This window comes from Psammomys obesus, unplaced genomic scaffold (genome assembly GCF_907164565.1).
Source record: "Psammomys obesus unplaced genomic scaffold, mPsaObe1.curated_primary_1811, whole genome shotgun sequence".
In the NCBI taxonomy this organism is placed as follows: Eukaryota; Metazoa; Chordata; class Mammalia; order Rodentia; family Muridae; genus Psammomys; species Psammomys obesus.
This window is the reverse complement of record NW_026595981.1, coordinates 18,892,861-18,913,111: the sequence shown is the minus strand read 5'-3', so window position 1 is coordinate 18,913,111 and position 20,251 is coordinate 18,892,861. Positions and strand designations below refer to the sequence as shown.

At 53.6% G+C, this 20,251-nt stretch overlaps 2 protein-coding genes across 7 annotated transcripts in view; both read left to right on the top strand.

Annotated features, from left to right (window-relative positions):
- Mycbpap (MYCBP associated protein) overlaps positions 1-8,261 on the top strand; it is a 20,260-nt gene extending 11,999 nt beyond the window's left edge. For both annotated transcript variants that reach the window (XM_055620046.1, XM_055620047.1), the window contains exons 11-19: positions 608-797; positions 1,404-1,591; positions 2,635-2,781; positions 3,276-3,686; positions 4,082-4,203; positions 4,954-5,069; positions 5,553-5,698; positions 5,865-6,035; positions 8,094-8,261. In XM_055620046.1, the coding sequence (XP_055476021.1) occupies positions 608-797; positions 1,404-1,591; positions 2,635-2,781; positions 3,276-3,686; positions 4,082-4,203; positions 4,954-5,069; positions 5,553-5,698; positions 5,865-6,035; positions 8,094-8,195 (1,593 nt within the window). In that variant the 3' untranslated portion in view covers positions 8,196-8,261. The remainder of the gene's footprint in view (positions 1-607; positions 798-1,403; positions 1,592-2,634; positions 2,782-3,275; positions 3,687-4,081; positions 4,204-4,953; positions 5,070-5,552; positions 5,699-5,864; positions 6,036-8,093) is intronic.
- Positions 8,262-9,584: 1,323 nt separating this feature from the next.
- Positions 9,585-18,598, top strand: Epn3 (epsin 3). 5 transcript variants are annotated; one of them, XM_055620432.1, is made up of 11 exons: positions 9,585-9,907; positions 11,011-11,064; positions 12,948-13,627; positions 14,564-14,682; positions 15,362-15,442; positions 15,625-15,753; positions 16,629-16,716; positions 17,122-17,391; positions 17,535-17,651; positions 17,757-17,990; positions 18,082-18,598. In XM_055620432.1, exons 3-11 carry the CDS (start codon positions 13,087-13,089, stop codon positions 18,417-18,419), a joined length of 1,917 nt encoding a protein of 638 aa, XP_055476407.1. In that variant the 5' UTR covers positions 9,585-9,907; positions 11,011-11,064; positions 12,948-13,086; the 3' UTR covers positions 18,420-18,598. The 5 variants fall into 5 exon arrangements, with proteins under 5 accessions (XP_055476407.1, XP_055476405.1, XP_055476408.1 ...); XM_055620430.1 differs by lacking the exon at positions 11,011-11,064; XM_055620431.1 differs by lacking the exons at positions 9,585-9,907; positions 11,011-11,064 and adding an exon at positions 11,292-11,417.
- The last annotated feature ends 1,653 nt before the right edge of the window (positions 18,599-20,251 follow it).

Genomic DNA, 20,251 nt, shown 5'->3' with positions numbered 1-20,251 from the left:
ACACACACACACACACACACACACACACACACACACACACACACACACACACATACATGTATGTGTATGTAATATGTATACAGGCCCATACATGGGTGAATCCAAATATGTGTGGGCACATATTTGTGAACCTGTGTGTGTAGGCCTGAGGCTGACCTAGGCTGTCTTCTTCCTCTCCCTTTCCTCCTGAGTAGGGTCTTTCGCTGAACCTAGAGCTAATATATTTGGGCGAGCCTGGCTAGCTAGCTTGCTCTGGGGATTGTGTCTCCACCTCATGTGTGCTGGGGTTACAGGCAGGCTGTCTCACTCAACTGCCGTCTGGAGATCAGATCTCCAGTCTTCGGGCTTGCAAATTAACCTCTGAGTCATCGCTCCAGTTCTAGAACATTCTTCAGATGCTAAGGCACAGAAGCGAATACCGGATGTGAAATATTTCTCTTCTTAGTATTGGTGATAATTAGCTGAAGGGTCTGACACCACTCAAGGTGACCAGGACCAGGGGACCAGTGGACTTTCAGAGAAGTCATAGGAAATGGGGGATGAGCTGGTCTCCCCAGGGCAAGACCTCTAGCCAAGACACTGCTTATGCCCCCTCTCTCTCCGGCAGAAAAACATTGGAATTGGTGTCCGCCTGACATTTGAAACCCTCGAAGGGGAAAAAACCTCTTCAGAACTGACTGTGGTCAACAATGGCACTGTGGCCATTTGGTATGACTGGCGACGGCGGCCCCAGCAGGATTTTTTCCAAGACCTAAAGAGAAACAGGACACAGCGGTTCTACTTCAACAACCGGGAAGGTACCCCAAGGTGGTACCCATTTGCCTTCATGACTAGGATGCCCTGGGTGTTTAGTTAGTAGCTAATGGCCTATCCCCTCCTCATGGAGGGTGTGGTTTACTAGTCTCCTGAGAAAACTAGGAGACTCTTGAGAATGCTGAGAGGGAGCCACCATCGGGGAACATAGATCTGGGGTGAGAATGACCAGCTGTTCCCAGATTGACTGGCGTGTTCGAAGCCCGGGCAGTCCAACCAAGGACTATCCGTGGAGATGACCTAGAACCCTGACAATGCAGCCACTTCTGATGAGAACTGATAGACTAAGATCAGAAAGAAGGAGAGGAGGACCTCCCCTAGTAGTGGAGTAGACCAAGTAGAGAAAGGACGCCTATCTCACTGAGGAGGACTTGTTCCGGTACAGGAATCCTCAGGTACAGGTTGGCCCTATGCATTCTGACTGTAGTAGCAAACCCTTCCATGTACTGGAGCCTGTGCCGAGCATCTTCCTGGAAATCTTATGGTCCTGAGAAACCAGGATGGCTGGTCGCCGGATGTGCTCTCTACATGCAAACTGGCGGCTCGGCCAGCTCCCCCTTCACTGTGGCCTCTGCCTCTGTCTCTCCCAGGTGTGATTCTGCCTGGGGAAACCAAAAAGTTTACCTTCTTCTTCAAGTCTCTGAATGCTGGCATCTTCAGAGAATCTTGGGAGTTTGGGACCCACCCTATCCTCCTGGGAGGTGCTGCCCTTCAGGTGACCCTCCATGCCATCTCACTGACCCAGGACCTTTACATGGAGGAGAGGAAGTTGCTGGAGGTAAGGGACTTAGAACCTCAGCCACAGGGACAGCCCATGGGTTCCCCTGGGGGCCTCCAGGGATCTCTGTTTTCCTTGTCTTGAGAGGTGACTTTTTCTTACCACACAAACAGACGGCTTCTCTTGCTTAGCAAATACTACCCAGGCCTTTATGATGTAGAAGATGGGAGGGCAGGCTAGGACAGGACAGCAGGTGACCCCTCCCTACCTTGGGGCCCTGAGTTAGAAGGGAATGAAATGAAACCCTGAGAGAAAGACTCCATGGGTACCTACTGAGTCCCAAGTAGGAGCTTTCGTGCTGGGGCTATGAGTCCCGAGTAGAAAGGGGAGATTTTACAGTGGGGGCTGTATTCTGTTCACTGCTGTCTGCTACCGCACAGTGGCGTGGGACTGAACTGACAAGGTTTCAAGAGCAGAGGCAGTGGTTTAAATGACCAGCCTCAGTGCCCTTCCCCATAAGCAACCTCCTGGAGGAGTGCGAGATGAGAGCTGGGAGCTGCTGTTCAGGGTGGCTCTCTCGTGCCACGCTTCGCTGGGCTTTTATGTGTTGCCCTACGCACGACTGCCTGCCTCAGGCTGGGGCTTGGCCCGTGCAACTTTGGTAAAGATGTTCACCGCGTTTGCTGACTCTAGGATCTGTGTAGAGAGAGATGCCCTTCTGCTGGGCTTCTGTGGCACTCGCTGGGGAGCCAGGCTATCAGAAAAGTTCACTACCGTTCTTGACGGTGCCCAGACTGTGCACTCTGTCTCTAGTCCTTCTCCCAGAATATTGGAAAGTATTGGAAGGTCCAAATCTTGTGCAGAAGTGGCTCTCCTCCAGGCCTGGCCCCTGCTGGATGCTTTTACCTTTTTGAGGGGGAACACGGATGTCTGGAGAGACCTGGAGATGTATGAGTCTTGAAATAATAGGTGTCTGTGTAAGCCAGAGGGACGGGCATCCAGGCAGGAACCCAGACCTTACTCAAGAGTGTTCTCTCTCCTTGAGGGTTTATGGGCACTTGAGAGCCTAGGCTGCCATCTTGTGCCGTCTTTCCTTTCCCCAGAATAAGCTGGCTGCCCACGAGGCAATCTCCGTGGCACAGAGCGTGCTACAAGAGCTGCTGAGGGGCGTCTCGACTCCAGAGCGCATACCGACCCCCGTGGACGCCTATCTCACTGAGGAAGACCTGTTCCGGTACAGGAATCCTCAGGTACAGGTTGGCCCTATGCATTCTGACTGTAGTAGCAAACCCTTCCATGTACTGGAGCCTGTGCCGAGCATCTTCCTGGAGAAATTCACCTCCTCACAGCAATCCTGAGAGATACTGAGTGTGACTGACATCCTTATGGGATGTAAATACAGGAAATGGAGGCCCAGGGAAGCGAAGGAACGTACCCAAGACAGTTCATAAGTGGGTAGATGCTTAGTGGGACCAGAGTGTCGCATACTTCTTCATTTAACCTAGTCTTTATTGGAACGCTGGCGAGCGAAAGAGCACACACACACACACACACACACACAGCTTTAGATTAGAGATGCAGGTCGAAGAGGAAGTAGTTCTTCTGAGCTCAGCTGGCTTCCTTTTCTCTGCGTCTTAGTTAGTGTCCTCAAAGCAATGGGAGAAATCATAGTGACTCTTGGTGTGAGTTTTGGGGTGCCTCAGCCAGGCTCCCTCTCATTTGTCCTCCCTCCTCTTGACTGCAGTTGCATTATCAGCATCAAGTGGTGCAAAACTTGCACCAGCTGTGGAACCAGTACATGGCGCCCAAGCCGAAACAGGAGGAAGTCGTCACCCACAAATCCCGGGTTGGCCGAGTGCCCTTAGTGTTTGTCGAGAAGACTCTGGAAGACCCCAGTCACCCGATGAGCAGCCAGTCTCCGGTCTTGGACTACCCACAAGTGCCACCTCGTCACGGGGTGGTCACCATCAAGGATCCCCGAGATACCTTCCTGCCTCACAAGACTGGTATAGTCACCAAGACAATGCCACGGAAGAGCATCATGGAGGAGATTCTGGTGGAGGAGGGTCCTGACAGGGAGAGTACCAGGAGCCCCTGGGAGCTGGAACACCTTCTCCCGTCTAAATGGAACCTCTGCCTGGAGGATTTCAGAAAGGTGCCCCTGAGACTCTGAAGGGGTTGCTAGAGAATGTCCCTGGGTACGCTGCTCCCATCTGGACCCAGTCGGGGAGGTTCCAGCAACTCTCTCCCCTTTTCCCATGGGTATATAGATGAACCAGGAAGGCCCATAAAAAGCAGTCTCCTGAGTCAAAACTTTTTTTTTTTAAACAAGGGGCTTCTTCTGTGGAAACCTTAATGAACGAGGTTCATGGGAATAGATTTCTGAGGGGGGGTGTCACAGGCTCCCATAGAAGGCATCTTCTGTAGACTCCATTGTTTCCAGTTTCCATTGCCCTGGGCCATGGACCCAGGCCCATTGCTGGAGAACACAGGGACCCTTGGAGTTCTGGTGCAGAACGAGTTGCCCATGATGTCCATGACCCTAACTAGGCAGTGCTGACCTTCCCTGAGGAGCCACAGAGAGAGGGTGCCCTTATCCAGCTCAACAAGGCAGCTGTGGAGCTGTGCCAGAAACAGAAGCCGCTGCAGTCGGACCTTCTGCACCAGCTGTGGTAGGTACCCTCCAGGAGACCACCCACCTGGCCTGGGAGTGGGAGGGGGACCTGGGTTCCATGAGGCTATGTCCCCCTTGAGCTCAGGATGCTGAGAAAGGCTGCAGACATCTCACACTCTGGAACCCGCTATAGCAGCCCCAGAGCCACCGCTGGCTTCTCAAGGAAACGGGCCACAAAAGAACAAATAGTTTGCCTCCCTCCACACCTTCCCCTTGTCTTGTTCCTTCTCAATGAGCAAAAGAACTGGGGCAGGAGGAGCAGAGAATGCTTGAGGAAAGAGGGAGACACACACACACACACACACACACACACACACACACACAAAAGCTTCACTTCTCTGTTGTCAGCCTGTTTGGGATTTGTGTGGATAAGTCTTTGGCAAGGCCTGGGACACAGTCTCAGGAGCCTCATGCTGGGAATCTTGTACAAGGCTCAGTTCTTTCTTAGGGAGCTGGGCCCAAGCCTAGCCATCACTCCAAGCTGGAATTTAGACTCTGAAGCAAGACTGAGTTCATTCGGGCCTCTATACCCTAGGCCTAGATCTTATCTCTTGGTTGCTGCCACAGGGAAGCCAGATTCCAATGGGAACACTCGCCTAGTGCCAGGGAGGACTGGCTGCTAGCAACAGGACATTTTCATGGTAGTTCCTGCCACTAGAGTCTTTTTAAAGGGGAGGCACCCGAGCCTCTGAAGGTTCGAGGTATGATGAGGAGTGATGGCTTTTCTCCAACCTGCCTCTTCCTCTAGTTTGCAGCTGTGGCGAGATGTGATTGACAGCCTGGTAAGCCAGTCCCTGTGGCTGAGGGCTCTCCTGGGTTTGCCTGAGAAGGAGACGGTTTATTTGTATGTTCCAGAAGAGCAAGGTCAGATATTGTGAAGTAGCACCTGTGTGTAGCCTCCCCCTGTCCTCTAACCCTAATGGTAGTAATGCCTTGTCTGTTTGTCCCTTTCTGGTAGATTCTTGACTGAGCCCATGGTGGTGGGGCTTATCCACTGTATGCTGCCAGGGCTGGAGACTCAGCTTCGACCTTGGTGCAGTTCATTTGGTCGGCATGTTGAGTCCCAGAGACTTGAAATATGGTGGAGCCGGAAGTGATGTGTCTCTTACCCTTGTTGCATAGTCCTGTTCCATAGTCAAGAGGGGCTCAAGAAAGTCCTCCTCCTCCTCTTCCCCTTCCTCAGCTTTCTCTGTTCTCTGAGAACCCCTGCAGAGATTCCCTTAAAGCTGCTGAGAACAATGGGGTTTTCCTCATCTCCCATCTTACCTTTACATAGGCCTGTGGTGTAGGCCAGACCATAGGGGCAGAGGGTGGACTTCTGTATGTTTCCTACTTTCCCTTTCTTAGGTCAAAAATCCTCTACAGTCATGGAAGTGAAGGTGGCAGTCGGGAAAGTTGGGAAGGAGGAGCGGAAAGGAGCCGCCCAGGAAAGGAAACAACTGGGTATCAAAGACAAAGAGGACAAACGGGGAGCCAAGACACCAACCAGAGAGGTTTGAGGGGGTGTGATATGCACCCTTGCTGGATAGGGCTGGGAAAGGAACCGAGGGGCTATGGGAGGTGGTTGCTCCAGCACAATGCACAGCTCTCCCAAGAAGCACTCTTGGGAGCTTTCTCCGTAGCTATTGAGGTCATGTGCGTCTCCATTTTGCCAAACAGGATCGCCTGAATAGCAAGAAACAGAAGACAAAGGATGACAAGAAAGTGGTGAAGTCTACAAGCCGGGACAGGCTCCCCTCAGAAGATCCTACCCATGACAGCATGACCCCTTCACAGGAGCCCATAGACCCCCTGGTCATGGAGAAATATACACAGAGGTTACACGCTGAGGTGAAAGGAGGAGGGGGCAGCCACACCTCCCAACCCTCACACTTGCATCATTCAATCATTCATTCCCCTATATTCTGCCTGAAGAAGACCTCCTTTTTTTTTAAAGATCTGTCTATCTATCTATCTATCTATCTATCTATCTATCTATCTATCTATCTATCTATCTATCTATCTATCTATCTATCTAATGTAAAAGAGTGCAAGTACACCTGTATGCCAGAAGAGGGCATCAGATCCCTGTATAGATGGTTGTGAGCCACCATGTGGTTGCTGGGAATTGAACCCAGGACCTCTGGAAGAGGAGCTAGCGCTCCTAACCTCTGAGCCATCTCTTCAGTCCCCGAAGACCTGCTTTTACCGAGAGAGAGAGAGAGAGAGGAAAGAAAGAAAGAAAGAAAGAAAGAAAGAAAGAAAGAAAGAAAGAAAGAAAGAAAGAAAGAAAGAAAGAAAGAAAGAAAGAAGGAAGGAGAGAGAGAGAGAGAGAGAGAAAGAAAGAAAGAAAGAAAGAGAAAGAAAGAAAGAAAGAAAGGAAGGAAGGAAGGAAGGAAAAGGAAAGAAAGAAGAAAGAAAAAGAGAGAGAGAGAAAGAAAAAGAGAGAGAGAGAGAGAGAAAGAAAGAAAGGGAGAAAGAAAGAAGAAAGAAAGAAGAAAGAGAAAGATTAAGGTTGGCCAAGGAAGGGCTCCTTAAGCAGAGGAGGCAGCAGCTGAGGCAGAGGAGTGAGTGGGCCAGCAGAGTGACAAGAAAAAGAAGTAGTAGACAGGTTGGGTTGTCAGAGGGACCTTTCCTGGCCGGTGTGAGGCCTTGGAGTTTACTCTGAGTGACCCCAGAAGTCATGTAGAATTCTGCACTGAAAGTGATATGGTCTGACTTAGGTACTCTAGCTTTCTTTTGAAAGACAGACTCCTGGGAAGAGAACGGGGGGGTGGGGGGGGAAGCAAAGTCCTTCCCTTTTGAAAGCTGCTTGCACCTCCCCTCAGGTACACACGGGCAGATGCATTTCTTGGGAGAACACCATATGGGATTGTCTTGGTCCTCTTTCTGTTGCTTTCTAGACCCTGTCAGCCATCAGGAAGCTCGGTGATGTCACCAGAAGCAGCAAACAGAACTTGCAGTCAAATGAGAGCTTGGGGAGGGAGGTGGAAAAATGCAGAAGGGCAAGTGAGCATGTGGAGAAGGTGCATGAAAGCGAGAGTCTTGATTTCTGACCACCACTGGGACTCACGGTTGGCTGTGAAGATATTAACTGCTCTGTGAGGGTGGGACCTCATGAGTCAAACACCCCTGAAAGGCCCTCAGACTTCTTAACGCTCGCTCTGGAAGTAGATTTTAAAACGAGCAACGTATTAATTTTAAAAGGAGTCCATTGGAAGGGGGCCAGTGTACATTCAAAGGACACCAAGTGTAGCTTTCGTCTGCTTGCAGAGACTTCATCGTGATCTGGTCTTAAGCAACAGGGCCTAAATAGAGACGCCCACAGGTCTTTTTTTTTTTTTTTTTTTTTTTAAACCATGGATTTTGAGTTGTCAGGGAGGGCTACAAACCATGCTCAGAATGTCAGCGTACCTAACAGGGATGTTTCGTCTTTCACTGATAAGGCATTTGTGGATCTGGTCTTACATTACTGTGTATTGTGGTACCTCTCTCCCCAAGGTCTCATTTGACCACAAATTCTGTTCTGCTGCTTCCGGTGACATCACCGAGCTTTCTGATGGCTGATGGGGTCTTAGAAAGCAATTATAGGACTCTGGGGACTCAGGTATAAGCCTTTCACTGACTCTATGACACTAAGAGCCAATTTTCCTAGGCTGTGTGGTCCAGGTGCAGTAGAGGGCTCAGTCTTGGAAGCTTCGGTATGTTGATCTACGATCTTACAGGAAAGAGAGCTGGCTTCCAGAGAAACCAACAACTGGGACTGAGCCCAGGCCCACTCCAGCTCTGAAAAACAATCACAACTGTACAGCTTTGGCGCCCCCCTTTTCTTTTTTTAGCAGGGCTCTAATACATTGGTGCCTGCTGCAGAGCGAACCCTGCTATTTGATGTCTGTCCCATTCTTCCAGGTCTATGAGTTACTGGACAACCTGGTGACCAACATGATGGTCCTGGCTGACGAGCTTGGCCCCGTAAAGAATGCTGAAGAGCCCCTGCATTTTTGTAGCTGATTCTCGGGCTCCAGCTGCCTCCTGGGGAAATGGTTAGAAAAAAAAAATCAATAAAGAATCTTTGGGTTCCTACCACTCCGGTTGTGCCTCTGGTTCTCAAGGGTGTAAGGTGATGGCCTGGGTTTTCCTGTATCCCACCTGCCCACATGTATGGTTCTCAGAGCCAACCACATGTAGGGAGGCGATGTGCAAAGGACAAGCAGAAGAGCAAGTGGGCAGCAGGGTGAGGAATGAAATTAGGTGACCGGGCAGATTGCCTTTGCAGCGGTTCCCTGCCTCAGGCCCACGCCTTGAGGGTCATGCTTGCTGAAGCTAACTCAAGTGAGAGACTAGGGAGAGAAGCAGAACTGATGGGACCTGGCTTTTTTGAGATCTTCTACTTCAGCTCTCCTCATCCTTTGGGATGACCCTTGCCAAGCTTCTTAAACCCTGGAGGAATTGGGGCTGAGCCCACACCTACTCCCGGTCAGAAGGAAAAAAAAATACAACAATCCAAGAACCTCTTAACCAGTGCAGATTTTCCTCTCCCCATCCATTCCCTTTTCAGCACCCTTGTCCTAAGCCAGAGGCTAGTGTTGGTGGCTCTAGTCTGCCTTAGCCCTTGCTCCAGTCAATTCATCCGGCCCTGAACCTTTTTTTTTTTTTTTTTCTGCTGTGTGGCAAAGAATCTTGTGATGTAAGTGCGGCACTGAAGCACTAAGGTTGTGAATTCAAAATCAACCAGAGTTACATGAGGCCAGCCTGGGCAACATGGGGGGGGGGGGCGGGTGGTAACAGTGTCTCAAGCGAAACAACAAAACAGCTTTGAGAATTCCCACTCCTTCCTGGAACAGAGGAATGTGGGACTGTGAAATGGGTGAAGGGTAACAGGGAAAAAAGGCAAGGCCTGCTCAGATCACCCTGGTGGTTTGTGTTGTAATAACTGCAGACAGCTGGTAGGCTGGGGGTCTCCAGGAGCAATGGGGGGTTAGGGGCAGCAGGTAGCTTGGAAGCATTGCCAGAGGCCTCTGGAAATCTTCTGACTTCTATTGACTGCACGAGCCTTCGACACTCTGCAGGTGAGATGTGGAAGCAGGTTCGGAGCAGCCTCGGCCCTCCCAGATTTGGGGAGGCTGAGCCCTTTGCGGTGGCTTGGGGGAAGCTAGTTTGGATCAGCCCCAGGGAATGTTGGGCCTTCTGCTGCCCCGTTGTCCTGGCTAGGAGGAGCAGGGCATGGTGGAGGGTATTGGGATTGCCTCCACACCCTCTTCCAGCTGAGGAGGAAGTAGAAAGGTTAATTCACCGCAGGGTGGAAGTGGATCAGCTCCACCTCTGTACCCCTGGGGTCACAGGTCGACAAACAGGCTGGCCTCCTCCTCTGAAGGCACCGCCCGGCAGACAGCAGGAAAGGGTTAAACACGCCCCCGCCCGCCCGTCATCCTGTGTCCTGTTACTGCTGAGGCAGACCTGCCTGGCCAGCTGAACAACTTTCCTCCCCAGTGTGCTAGTCGGCAGGAGTTGAGGAGGCAGCCGCCTGAGGCTGAGCTGCAGCCCGCTGGGAGACCCTGCGGTCCTTTAGAGGGCTTTCTGCCTCTCAGTCGAGGGTGGGGCTCCCGCGACCAGGGTCTATGGTGGATGGCTCTGGAGCTGCTCCTGAAGCTGTGCCATCCCCTACAAGTCAGAGGGTCACTGCAGAGACTGCTGGGGCTGGGGCGAGGGAGCCCATACTGGAGGTAAGCTCCCTCGGGCGCCGCCGCGGTGGCGCCCTGCATGAAGGCGGGGGCTAGAGTGGGCTCAGGACTTTAGTCTCTTCCCCAGCCTGTAGAGAGAGGGGGCAAGGCAGGGATGTGGAGGACCTGGAGGCTTCTTACCTGCAACCCTCTCTACCCTCCTGTTACCTCCAGAAAATGGACGCAGGGCCATCTGGAGATTCCTGGTGGTGGTCCTCTCAGATCCTGGCCTATCTCTATTTGCACCTTTAACCTCGGGATGACCCTTTAATCCACTCCAGTGCTCCCCAGGACACAGCCAAGGCAGGTCTGATGAAGCCAGAGAGCCTAGGGCTAGCTAATATCTAGTCCCCCGCCCCTGTAGCAGCAGGAGGGACACTGCCACTCCCACAGTGCTCACTCTGGACCTGGTGGGGACAGAAGATGGGGAGGGGTGCTGGCTGGTAGGACACACACATACTTTGGCAGATTCGTGCATATGATTGGCTCTTTCCATCTCTCTGAACCTCCACCCTGGGGATGCCATCTGCTTCCTCAGCGCTGACTTTTAGGAATCTCTCCATCCCCCGACTTCTGGCACCCTTCCGGACCTGTGTCCTGAGAAATCCCACCCCTCCAATTCTCCTTGAGAAACCTGTGTGTAGGAGGGAGTCTATACTCCAAGCCTCCACTTCCAGACCAAGCCTGTGCACCTCTCTGTCAGTGCCCTCCTGCCTTCTTTCCACCTCTGAAGTGGCCTCCCCAGGTCCCGGCTTCTCAGTGTCCTTCCCTCCACCTGGCAGGGTCTGGCTCAAGGTCACTGCGGTAATTCCATACCGGCTGCCCGGGGCTGCCGCTGCCGCACTGCCTTACCGGTAGCTGGGTTTGTGTTTCACTCTCTTTTATTCCTGGGCATATTGTGTTCAATAAAACCTTCTGCTTGTAACACTGCTGGCTGGGCTCCCAGCTGCCCCTCCCGCCTTCCTTTCCTCTCAGCTTCGTGCGTGCTCTGGGACCTCACGCTGGCCCTCTTCCTCCTTACTGTGTCCTGACTGGGTTAAAAATGCCTAGGATGGGGGTTCAGGCATCTCTTTGTATTTCTGATCTCACCCCAACCCCAACCCCAGCTCCAGCAAAGGTGTGCAAGCAATGTCCTCCGTGCTCCCAGGAGAAAAATCCAGGTAGGGCCATGGATCCTACACAGAGGGCCCCTTTTCATGGAAGCTGGTTGTATCCACCCTGGCAAAGTAGGAAGGCTTGGGAAGCCAGGCCTAGGTAGGGCTCTGGTGGAGTCAGGATGTCTGATCTGACTGGTTCTGCCAATTCCAGAGGCCAGCAGGGAGGAGCAAGCACACTAGGGCGGGCTTGGGTGCACAATTATTCCCCATCTTGACTCTGCCACTGCCAGCCCGCCTGCCCTCCCACTGGGGAGGTGAACACCAGCCTGAGTCACTACCGAGGGGGAGGGCAGGAGTTTAACAAGTTGTGGCTGTGGCATTCCCACAGAAGGCCAGCTGGACGGAAAGACAGTAAGGTAGGCAGCACCGTGACCCCTCCTGTGGTGTGTGTGTGTGTGTGTGTGTGTGTGTGTGTGTGTGTGTGAGAGAGAGAGAGAGAGAGAGAGAGAGAGTGCACGCAATCCCATCGTTTAGCTGAAGATTGGGACCTGCCAAGACCTGTGGGTACTCTAAACTGCTGGTGCTGGAAGGACAAACTTCCTATACCGCCCTCCATACCCCTCAGGAGGCTGGGACAGCTGAGGCACAGCAGGGTAGGGGATGGAGGCTGATCTGGGGAGGGGTGTGATCTCTGTGGCTGGCAGGAGGCGGGGAGGTCATGGGGAAAGTAGAGTCTTTGCCAGTCCACCTTCTGTGTGTCTGTGTAAAACTGTATTAGTGTCATGGTGATGGCAAAAGGCTCCCACTTTGGGTTTTTGACAAGGCCTTGGGGGGGGGGGGGGGCTCTTCTCTACCTCCTGAGGCTGTGGGAAATGTGTGTCTGATTCTTCCTCTAAGTTGGCCTCTATTAGGCCATCAGAGGTCTTCTGTGTGCCTAAGACCTTGGTGGTTTGCTTAGAGTGCCCCTGCCCTCAGGGAACTTCCATTATGCCTGAAAAGGTGGTTCTGAGACAAGTAATTAGATTAACTAGGTGACAATGAGCATTGAATTAGTCTCAAGGACACCTACATGTCAGTCTCAGCCCTGCCACCTACATGCCCTGTGACGTAGGTGGGTCACAGGAGTGTGTGTGTGTGTGTGTGTGTGTGTGTGTGTGTGTATGTATGTATGTGTGTATGGCGGAGGCCAGCAGGTGGTGGCTGGGGCTCTGGAGAGAAGCAACCTTCCCAGCATGCTCTTTCCTCTAGAGAGGTTGTTTAGTCAGGCTAACAGATTCCTCACTTTTCTGCTTTCCTCCATCTTTTCAACCTTTCTGTTGTGGCTCCAGCTCAGCCATACCTCCTTCAGGAGGCCTCCCATTATTTTCCTTGCTTGTGCCTTTGTCACCCTTGAGCGTCTGTGTCCTTTCACTTGGATGTGGGTGTTCTACAAGCATACTTCGGGGCTCGGAATAGGGACCACCCCTTCAGGAAATAGGTGTTGAATGGATGAAATTCTGAAAGAAAAAAGGCCATTTGAGAATAAAGAATGAAGAGTTAAACTGGAAAGGCTGCAGCACAAATGGAGGAGGAGACAAGCATGAGTGAGGCGGGAGAGTGACATTCCTGGTGGTCACTTTGTGATCCTTGAAGCCACACATTCAGGTGGAGGGAGGAATGCGCCCCCACGAAGCAGCTCTGTGATCTCACAGCTGTCACTGACTGATTCTCTGAGTCCCACTGTCCCCATATGTGACTAGAGATAGGGATTTCAGCATGTTGGTCTGGCAGCTGTATAGATGGGCAAACAGTGTCCATTGAAGAGTGAGTGCAATGAAAAGAATGGAAGGAAGTGTTGGCTGAAAGCTGTTCCTGGCATCGGGGACACTCTGACCGTGCCATAGTTGGTGAGTGAATGAACTGTAAGGAAGTCACAGATGCTGAGTTCCAGATCCTCTTTTTCTCAGCCCCATGTGGAACCCGAGGACACAGCCGCCCTGCTGAAAGCAAGGCGGCCCATCCGTCGAGACCGTGACCTCAAGACGGTGGCCTTCGGCCCTCCACCTCCGGCGGGGGCGGGGGCCGCCCACCTCCAAGTCCCCAAACATGACAACCTCTGCGCTCCGACGCCAGGTGAAGAACATTGTTCACAACTACTCTGAGGCTGAGATCAAGGTGCGTGAGGCCACCAGCAATGACCCCTGGGGCCCACCCAGTTCACTCATGTCAGAGATTGCTGACCTGACCTTCAACACAGTGGCCTTTGCCGAGGTTATGGGTATGCTGTGGCGGAGGCTCAATGACAGCGGTAAGAACTGGCGACATGTGTACAAGGCCCTGACGCTGTTGGACTACCTGCTCAAGACGGGCTCGGAGCGCGTGGCCCACCAGTGCCGTGAGAACCTCTACACCATCCAGACTCTCAAGGACTTCCAGTATATTGATCGCGATGGCAAGGACCAAGGCGTCAATGTTCGTGAGAAGGTCAAACAGGTGATGGCCCTTCTCAAGGACGAGGAGCGCCTGCGGCAAGAGCGGACCCATGCCCTCAAGACCAAAGAGCGAATGGCCCTGGAAGGCATGGGCATTGGCAGCGGGCAGCTGGGCTTCAACCGCAGATCGAGGGGTTCTCCCTCCTCCTACACCTGTGAGTAGGCCCTAACGGTGTGTCTGGAGAGGGTGGTGATGGTTAGGCCAGCCACAGTCCTGGCTCTGCGGTCAGGAGCACAAAGGACAGATAGTTCCTACCTCAAAAGGAGGCTGGGAGGATCCATCCAGATAAAGAATGTAACGAGAAAAGCACATAGTAGGTGCTCAGCAGTTCGGATGAAATAATGATGCTAGCAACTGCTTACCCTTGTTATTAGTTAGCTGTTGAGAGGGTGGCACGGAGGTTGAAATGCAGGCTCTGGAGTTGCATACCATTCATTCTGTTCCTTCCAAGCCTGGTGGCTCCGGCAACCAGCTCTTTGTAAAACAGGTGTACTTACCTCCCTCTATTGTTTGATCTGAGAACTGAAGGAGAGAAGGCCCAAGAATGCCCTTGACCCTCTTCCTCCAGACACCTGACATTCTTCAATGCCTCGCCACTCAAGAGTATTGTCCTTGAAAACAAGGGTGGCTGACGTTGAAACTTCTTCCCGAAGGCTTCCCAGAGTAGGGGCCTTTGTGATCTGAGGAACAGAATGGCCCTCCTTCCATAAAGCCCATGCTGGCCTGCTTGGGGCTTTGAGGCTGTGATTTTGTTTGATTGGCAGATCCCTTCCTCTTGATCCCCGTGGCCCCAGGCAGGCTAGAGTCCTGTTGGGACACTTCAAGAGCTGAAGTCAGGGACCTGCGCTAACTGACCTAGGTCCAAGGCCAGGTAACCCCCTGGTCTGTCTACTGCTTGCCCTGGCACCTGCCCTAGCAGTGCAGTGGAAAAGCCACAAAGGGTTTTGTCTAGTGTTGTGCCCGGCTCACTTGTGCCTGGAAAGCCAGTCTCTCCCTTGGCTCAGTCTTGGCGAGCCCCAGCTTCCTGGCAGGCAGAGGAGCGTGGGGACGGTGGGTACTGGTGTGTTCATGGAAGCCACTCTTGTTGCAGCTGCGTCTTCATCCCCGCGATATGCCTCAGACCTGGAACAGGCACGACCCCAGACATCCGGAGAAGAAGAGCTGCAGCTGCAGCTGGCCTTGGCCATGAGCCGGGAGGAGGCAGAGAAGGTGAGACCTGAGACTCCATGGGGTGCCTAGGGAGGAAGGAAAGGGTGCTCAGTAACCCCCACTTAGGGAACCCCACCCTGGACCTGGACACCCACTCTAGGGCCTGCCAGTGTTCCCAGTCTGTCCCAGTCGTGAACTCCAATTTTGGTGTTCTCAGGCAGGACCCAGAAAGTGCAGTGTGTAGTTGAGGTCTATGGTATATCTTATGGGCTTTCTACCTTGTGGTTAGGGAGAGGTGTGGGTTGGTAACACATTCTGAGCAAACACTGGGACTGTTGCTCCCTCTCACCAGCTGTCCTTTGGGAGGACAGGGATGACACCTCTGATACCTCATCATCTTTTCCATTACCTCTACGGATCCAGACAGACCAGGCTGAAAACATTTATGCCTCTTACATGGATGGGCTAGGGAAGTTCTCAGGGTACCCAGAAGAAAAAGATAGGTGGGGCCTGAGACTGCACAAAGGCCCTATGGAGGAAGGACAGGATTTGGCACTCACCAACCTCCACTTCGGAATCTGAAGCTGCATCTCAGACCCAGGCAGGGAGAGCCACCCTTTCAAAACCCCCTTGAGCCAGGGGCATCTCTCTCTCCATCACCATGCCTGGGCAGGGCTGGCCCTCTAGCCCTCGGATGGGATCACTGGGCCAAGTTCACTCCTCTCTTCCTCCCTCACAGCCAGTCCCCCCAGCTTCCCACAGGGACGAGGACCTGCAGCTGCAGCTGGCTCTGAGCCTGAGCCGGCAGGAGCATGAGAAGGTAGAACAGGGGCAGAGCCACCTGGGCTGACCTGGTGCTGACCGTGATTTGGAGCTGGTGACAGCATTGGTGGCAGTTCAAGGGGGCACTAATCGGCTTCTCTGCTACGCTAACCTGGGTGCCGCCCACCTCCTCTCTGCTGACCCCTGTCACCTGCTCATGCCCTACCTGTCCTTCTGCAGGGGGTGAGATCCTGGAAGGGCGATGATTCTCCAGTGGCCAATGGTGCAGAACCTGCTGGCCGACACCGACGGGACAGAGAGCCTGGGAGAGAAGAGAGAAAGGAGGAGGAGAAGCTGAAAACTAGTCAGGTAGAGGGTGGACTTGGGAGTGCGGGCTGACCGGGACTGGGCATAACTGAGTTGGCATCTGCAGTGTGCAGGGCAGAGCTCGCTGCAAGCTCTAAATAAGAAATGAAGGTGGTGGTGGAGCACAGCAAGGCCTGGGGACTGAGCTGAAGTGAACTGGCCTATCAGAGTCATGACGGAGACTTCCCTTGGCCTCCAGCCACCTACTGACTTGGAACCTATTACTGGCCTCAGTTTCCTTTTTTTTTTTTTTTTTTTTGCACCGTGGTTGTTTTGGACAGTTCCAGCTCTCACATGGGTAGGATCACGTGCTAAGGCGGGGCTGTCCTATGGGCCGGCAGAAGCACATGGTACTGAAGCTATCTCGAGTTCCCTGGGAAGGGGAGCAGGTGGCCAGTGAAAACAAGATAGCCTTCCGTGCTGTCTCTGCTGTCCCTGGAGTTCTTCTCTCTCCTTCTCCCTGTCTGTGGTGACCTGTTTCTCTTGTTACTGAACTAGGGAAGTAGAGGCATTGAAAAAAAGAAAAGTCCGTCTGTCTTGACCACCCCTTTCTGTTGGCCTGGGATTTTTCCCAGCTCTGCCTCTCCTTGACTATGTAACTTCAGGCAAATCACCACTGCTCTCTGAGCTTCAACTAGTTGGTTCATCTGTAAAATAGGTACATTACCTACCTCACAGGGATGTTATGAAATGGGGCATTTAGTGGATGAGGAAATGTTTTATAAATGGGAAGTGCTGGTCAGAGGTGAGGGGTCATTAAAAGATGTTTGTGGAATGAAGAGAGGAGGGGAATGAGTTGGCTTCTGGCTGCAGGTCAGGCCTCCCCTCCCTCTGGGCCCCACCCACTTCTGAGCCATGGCTGCCTCTCCCCTCCACAGTCCTCCATCCTGGACTTGGCTGACATCTTCGCACCTGCCCCGGCCCTGCCTTCCACACACTGCTCTGCTGACCCATGGGACATCCCAGGTGGGCATGCAGGGCTTCAAGAGGCTGCCAGACTGGCCCCTAAGCACTCCCTTCCTTTCCAGCCACTTGCTGGCAAGACACCTCCTCTCCAGGACTGAGAATCGACACACTGCCTCTGGTTGGGGCTAGATCTTAGATCTTAGCTCATGGGAGGGAGGCTTAGCGGAAGGCCTGGTTGCCCCCACTGTTAGCCAAGCCCTGACTAGACTGATATTCCCAGGTTTGGGGATCCAGGCTCTTGCGCTTGAACATGGGCTTGAACGCATTGCTTGCTCCCAAGTCACCATCCCACTGGTGAAGTGGGTACCACACCACCCAACCTGGGCTGGGCAGCTGGGAAGGAACCTGGACAAAGGGTGGGGGAGTGTTGCGATAATGTGTGTGTCATCTCCCTCTCCTTTCCAGGTCTCAGGCCGAACACAGAGCCGAGCGGCTCCTCCTGGGGGCCTTCTGCAGACCCCTGGTCTCCAGCTCCCGCTGGAAATGCCCTTTCCCGAAGCCAGCCTTGGGATCTGCTTCCCACTCTTTCTTCCTCTGAGCCCTGGGGCAGGACCCCAGTGCTGCCTTCCGGACCCCCCATCGCAGACCCCTGGGCACCAAGCTCCCCCAACCACAAACTCCCCAGCACCAGAGTAGACCCTTGGGGGGCCTCTCTGGAGACCTCTGACAACTCTGGTAAGTGAAGAGATTACGGGTGAGAGGCTGAGGACTTATGGGCCCCCTTCCCTCCAATACCAATGACGGTGTGTGGTGAAAACTTTCCCCTGACCCATCCTTACCCTTCTAGCTCACTCCATTTCCCTTTTTCTCCTGGTCAGCTGTAGGTGGTGCCTCACCCTTCGACCCATTTGCCAAATCTCTAGAATCCACAGAACCCAAGGAGAAAGGGGACAGTGCTCGGGCCCTGCCCACGGGGAAGTCCACCAGTCCTGTGGGTGAGCAAGAGGCCAGGGGATACAGCTGCTTGGTCTAGGAGGAACTCCAGGGGCTCCTCTGACCTCTTCCTCCCCCATTACTAAAACTGACCATCTCTCTTCCAGAGCTAGACCCGTTTGGAGAACCCAGCCCCAGTTACAAGCAAAATGGTACGAAGGAGCCTGAAGCCCTGGACCTGGGTGTGCTAGGGGAGGCACTACCGCAGCTGCCAGGAAAGGAAGCGCGGCCCTGCCGGACTCCTGAGTCCTTCCTGGGGCCCTCTGCCTCTTCCTTGGTCAACCTGGACTCACTAGTCAAGGCACCGCTGGCTGCAAGGACCCGGAACCCCTTCCTGACAGGTAAAACATCCTGGTTTGGTGTCTGGGACCCCACGGGGCCGCCCGTCTCCCGCCATTGCAAAGCCCTTATCCTCCATCCTCTCGTCCGCAGGTCTGGGTGCTCCGTCCCCCACTAACCCGTTTGGCGCAGGCGAGCAGGGCAGGCCGACCCTGAACCAGATGCGCACCGGCTCGCCCGCGCTGGGCCTACCGCCGGGGGGACCCGTCGGGGCGCCCGTGGGCTCCATGACCTACAGCGCCTCCCTGCCCCTCCCGCTCAGCAGCGTGCCGGTGGGCGCTACCCTCCCCGCCTCAGTCAGCGTCTTCCCGCAAACGGGAGCCTTCGCCCCGCCGCCGCCGCCGCTCGCGAGCCTGCCTCAGCCGCTGCTGCCCACGTCCGGCCCGGTGGGGCCGCTGCCCCCGCAGGCTGGCACCAATCCCTTCCTCTGAGACGCATCAGCGCCTGCGCGCGAGGCCCCGCCTCCTCGAGGGCGGACGTGCGGGTTGAGCATTGATCCAGGCGTCTGTGGACCCTTGAACCCAGCTAGGGATTGACCACATCTTGGGGACGGATACTACACACGCCCAATAAAGACTGGAATCTACACCCTCAGCTCTTACCAAGTGGACTTTTTGAGGGGTGTGGCAGACGGGTCTGAACCACAGCACCGATTACCCCCTGAGGCGGAATTCCCTCCTATCTCTTGCAATCCCCATTTCTATTCCTGTGGGCCTGGTGCCTTCCTTCCCTTCACGCTCATCCATTCAGGCATTCCTTCATCACACATGAGGTACTCCTATAGTAAAGGGAGGCAACATTTGTTCATTCTTTGGTGTGTGCGCTATATACCTTAGGCAGAGAATTTCATTTAATTATATTTCAGGGAGCCTCGGCAGTTACTGTTCTTCAGGACTTCAGAGTGCATAGGGCCCTACCCAAGCTGAACATGCAGCGTTGCCTGTCCAAAACTGGGTTAAGAATTTCAAAACAGTTGATGGATATGGTGACACATACCTGTAATCTCAGCACTTAAAGAGGCAGAGGCAAGAGGATCCTGAGTTCAAGACCAGCCTGGGGCTCAACGTTTTCTTTTTAAAGACAAAGGCAGGAGAACAATAAACTAAAGGCCTAACCCTCCCAAGTGAGTGGTACAGGCCTTGCCTACTACTCCTGTTTGATAGCCAACAGAGCCTCCGAGAGGTACTGTGACATGTTCAAAGTCACAAAGCTAGAGGTAACATTGGGCTGGGATTCAGAGTCAGACAGTCTGGCTCCCTGGGGCGGCTCAGGTTTAATTCAGCAAACATTGACTGACTGTCTTGGCAAAAATGCTGCACTCACCTAGGAGAAACGCAGGATGTCTGAACCCACATCTTCCAGGAGCTAGGAGGGCAGCAAGAGAGACAAACCCACAGCAGCACTGGATATAGCTGCAGCGTAGCCAGGCAGCCAGCCAGCCACAGGAGCCCAGTTCTCTTGTGTCTGACTTCCTCATCTTAAATCCAGTTCTGCCCTTGCCCCTTCACCCTCCGAGGTCTGGCACTCTCAAGAGCTGTTGCAGGAAAACAGGCATAAGCAGCCACTTGGCCTTCTGTCCTAGGGATTACCATGGTTACCCATGTGTGCTCAGGACCGGGGGTCTGGCTTCCAGGTAGCCTGGTGCTGGCTCTACTCGCTCTGGGGTGAGGGGAGGTCACAGAGTGCATGTGGACCAGCCGGAAGCACCATAGTTGGGGAAGGTGGCACAATATCACTGTCCTTCCTGGGTATATGAGCAGGAGCCATTCTGGTCTGAAGGGAGAACGGCTAGAAGGCTGCTGCAGGTAGGAAGGGCAGGGGCAGCTGCTTAGACATCAGCTGGGCCTGCCAAACTCTGCTCCAGAGCTGAACTTAATGATAATCGCTTGGTAATGAGTGGTTGGTCCCTCCTGAGTAAATGACTTCACCTCTCTGTGTCTATGCCTCTGTTTCCTTACGTGCAAGAGTTCCTTCCTTGTGGGGTTGCTATGCGGATGCTCCCAGGCCAGTGACCATTCATCCCTCTCTGCCTTCTGCCCCACCCAAACTCAGAAGGGCCAATGGTTTTTGCTGCCCCAGTACCTCTGCCCCTCCTCCCCTGAGCCCTGAAGAACAGGTTGGTGGCCTTGCTTCCTGAAGCTATGAGGCTTACCTTCCTCCCCAAGGCTGGAACTCTGCTCTGCCCTGTCTGGGGTAACCACTCCCCATTCCCAGCATGCTTTCCTCATGGCTCAGCTCTCACCCAGTTCCTTATTACCTCCCT

Coding starts and splice junctions, on each gene's coding strand:
- Epn3 (XM_055620430.1), top strand. CDS start 13,087: ATGACAACCTCTGCGCTCCGACGCCAGGTGAAGAACATTGTTCACAAC. Junction 14,683..15,361: donor GCCGGGAGGAGGCAGAGAAG/GTGAGACCTGAG, acceptor CCTCCCTCACAG/CCAGTCCCCCCAGCTTCCCA. Junction 17,392..17,534: donor GGAGACCTCTGACAACTCTG/GTAAGTGAAGAG, acceptor TCTCCTGGTCAG/CTGTAGGTGGTGCCTCACCC.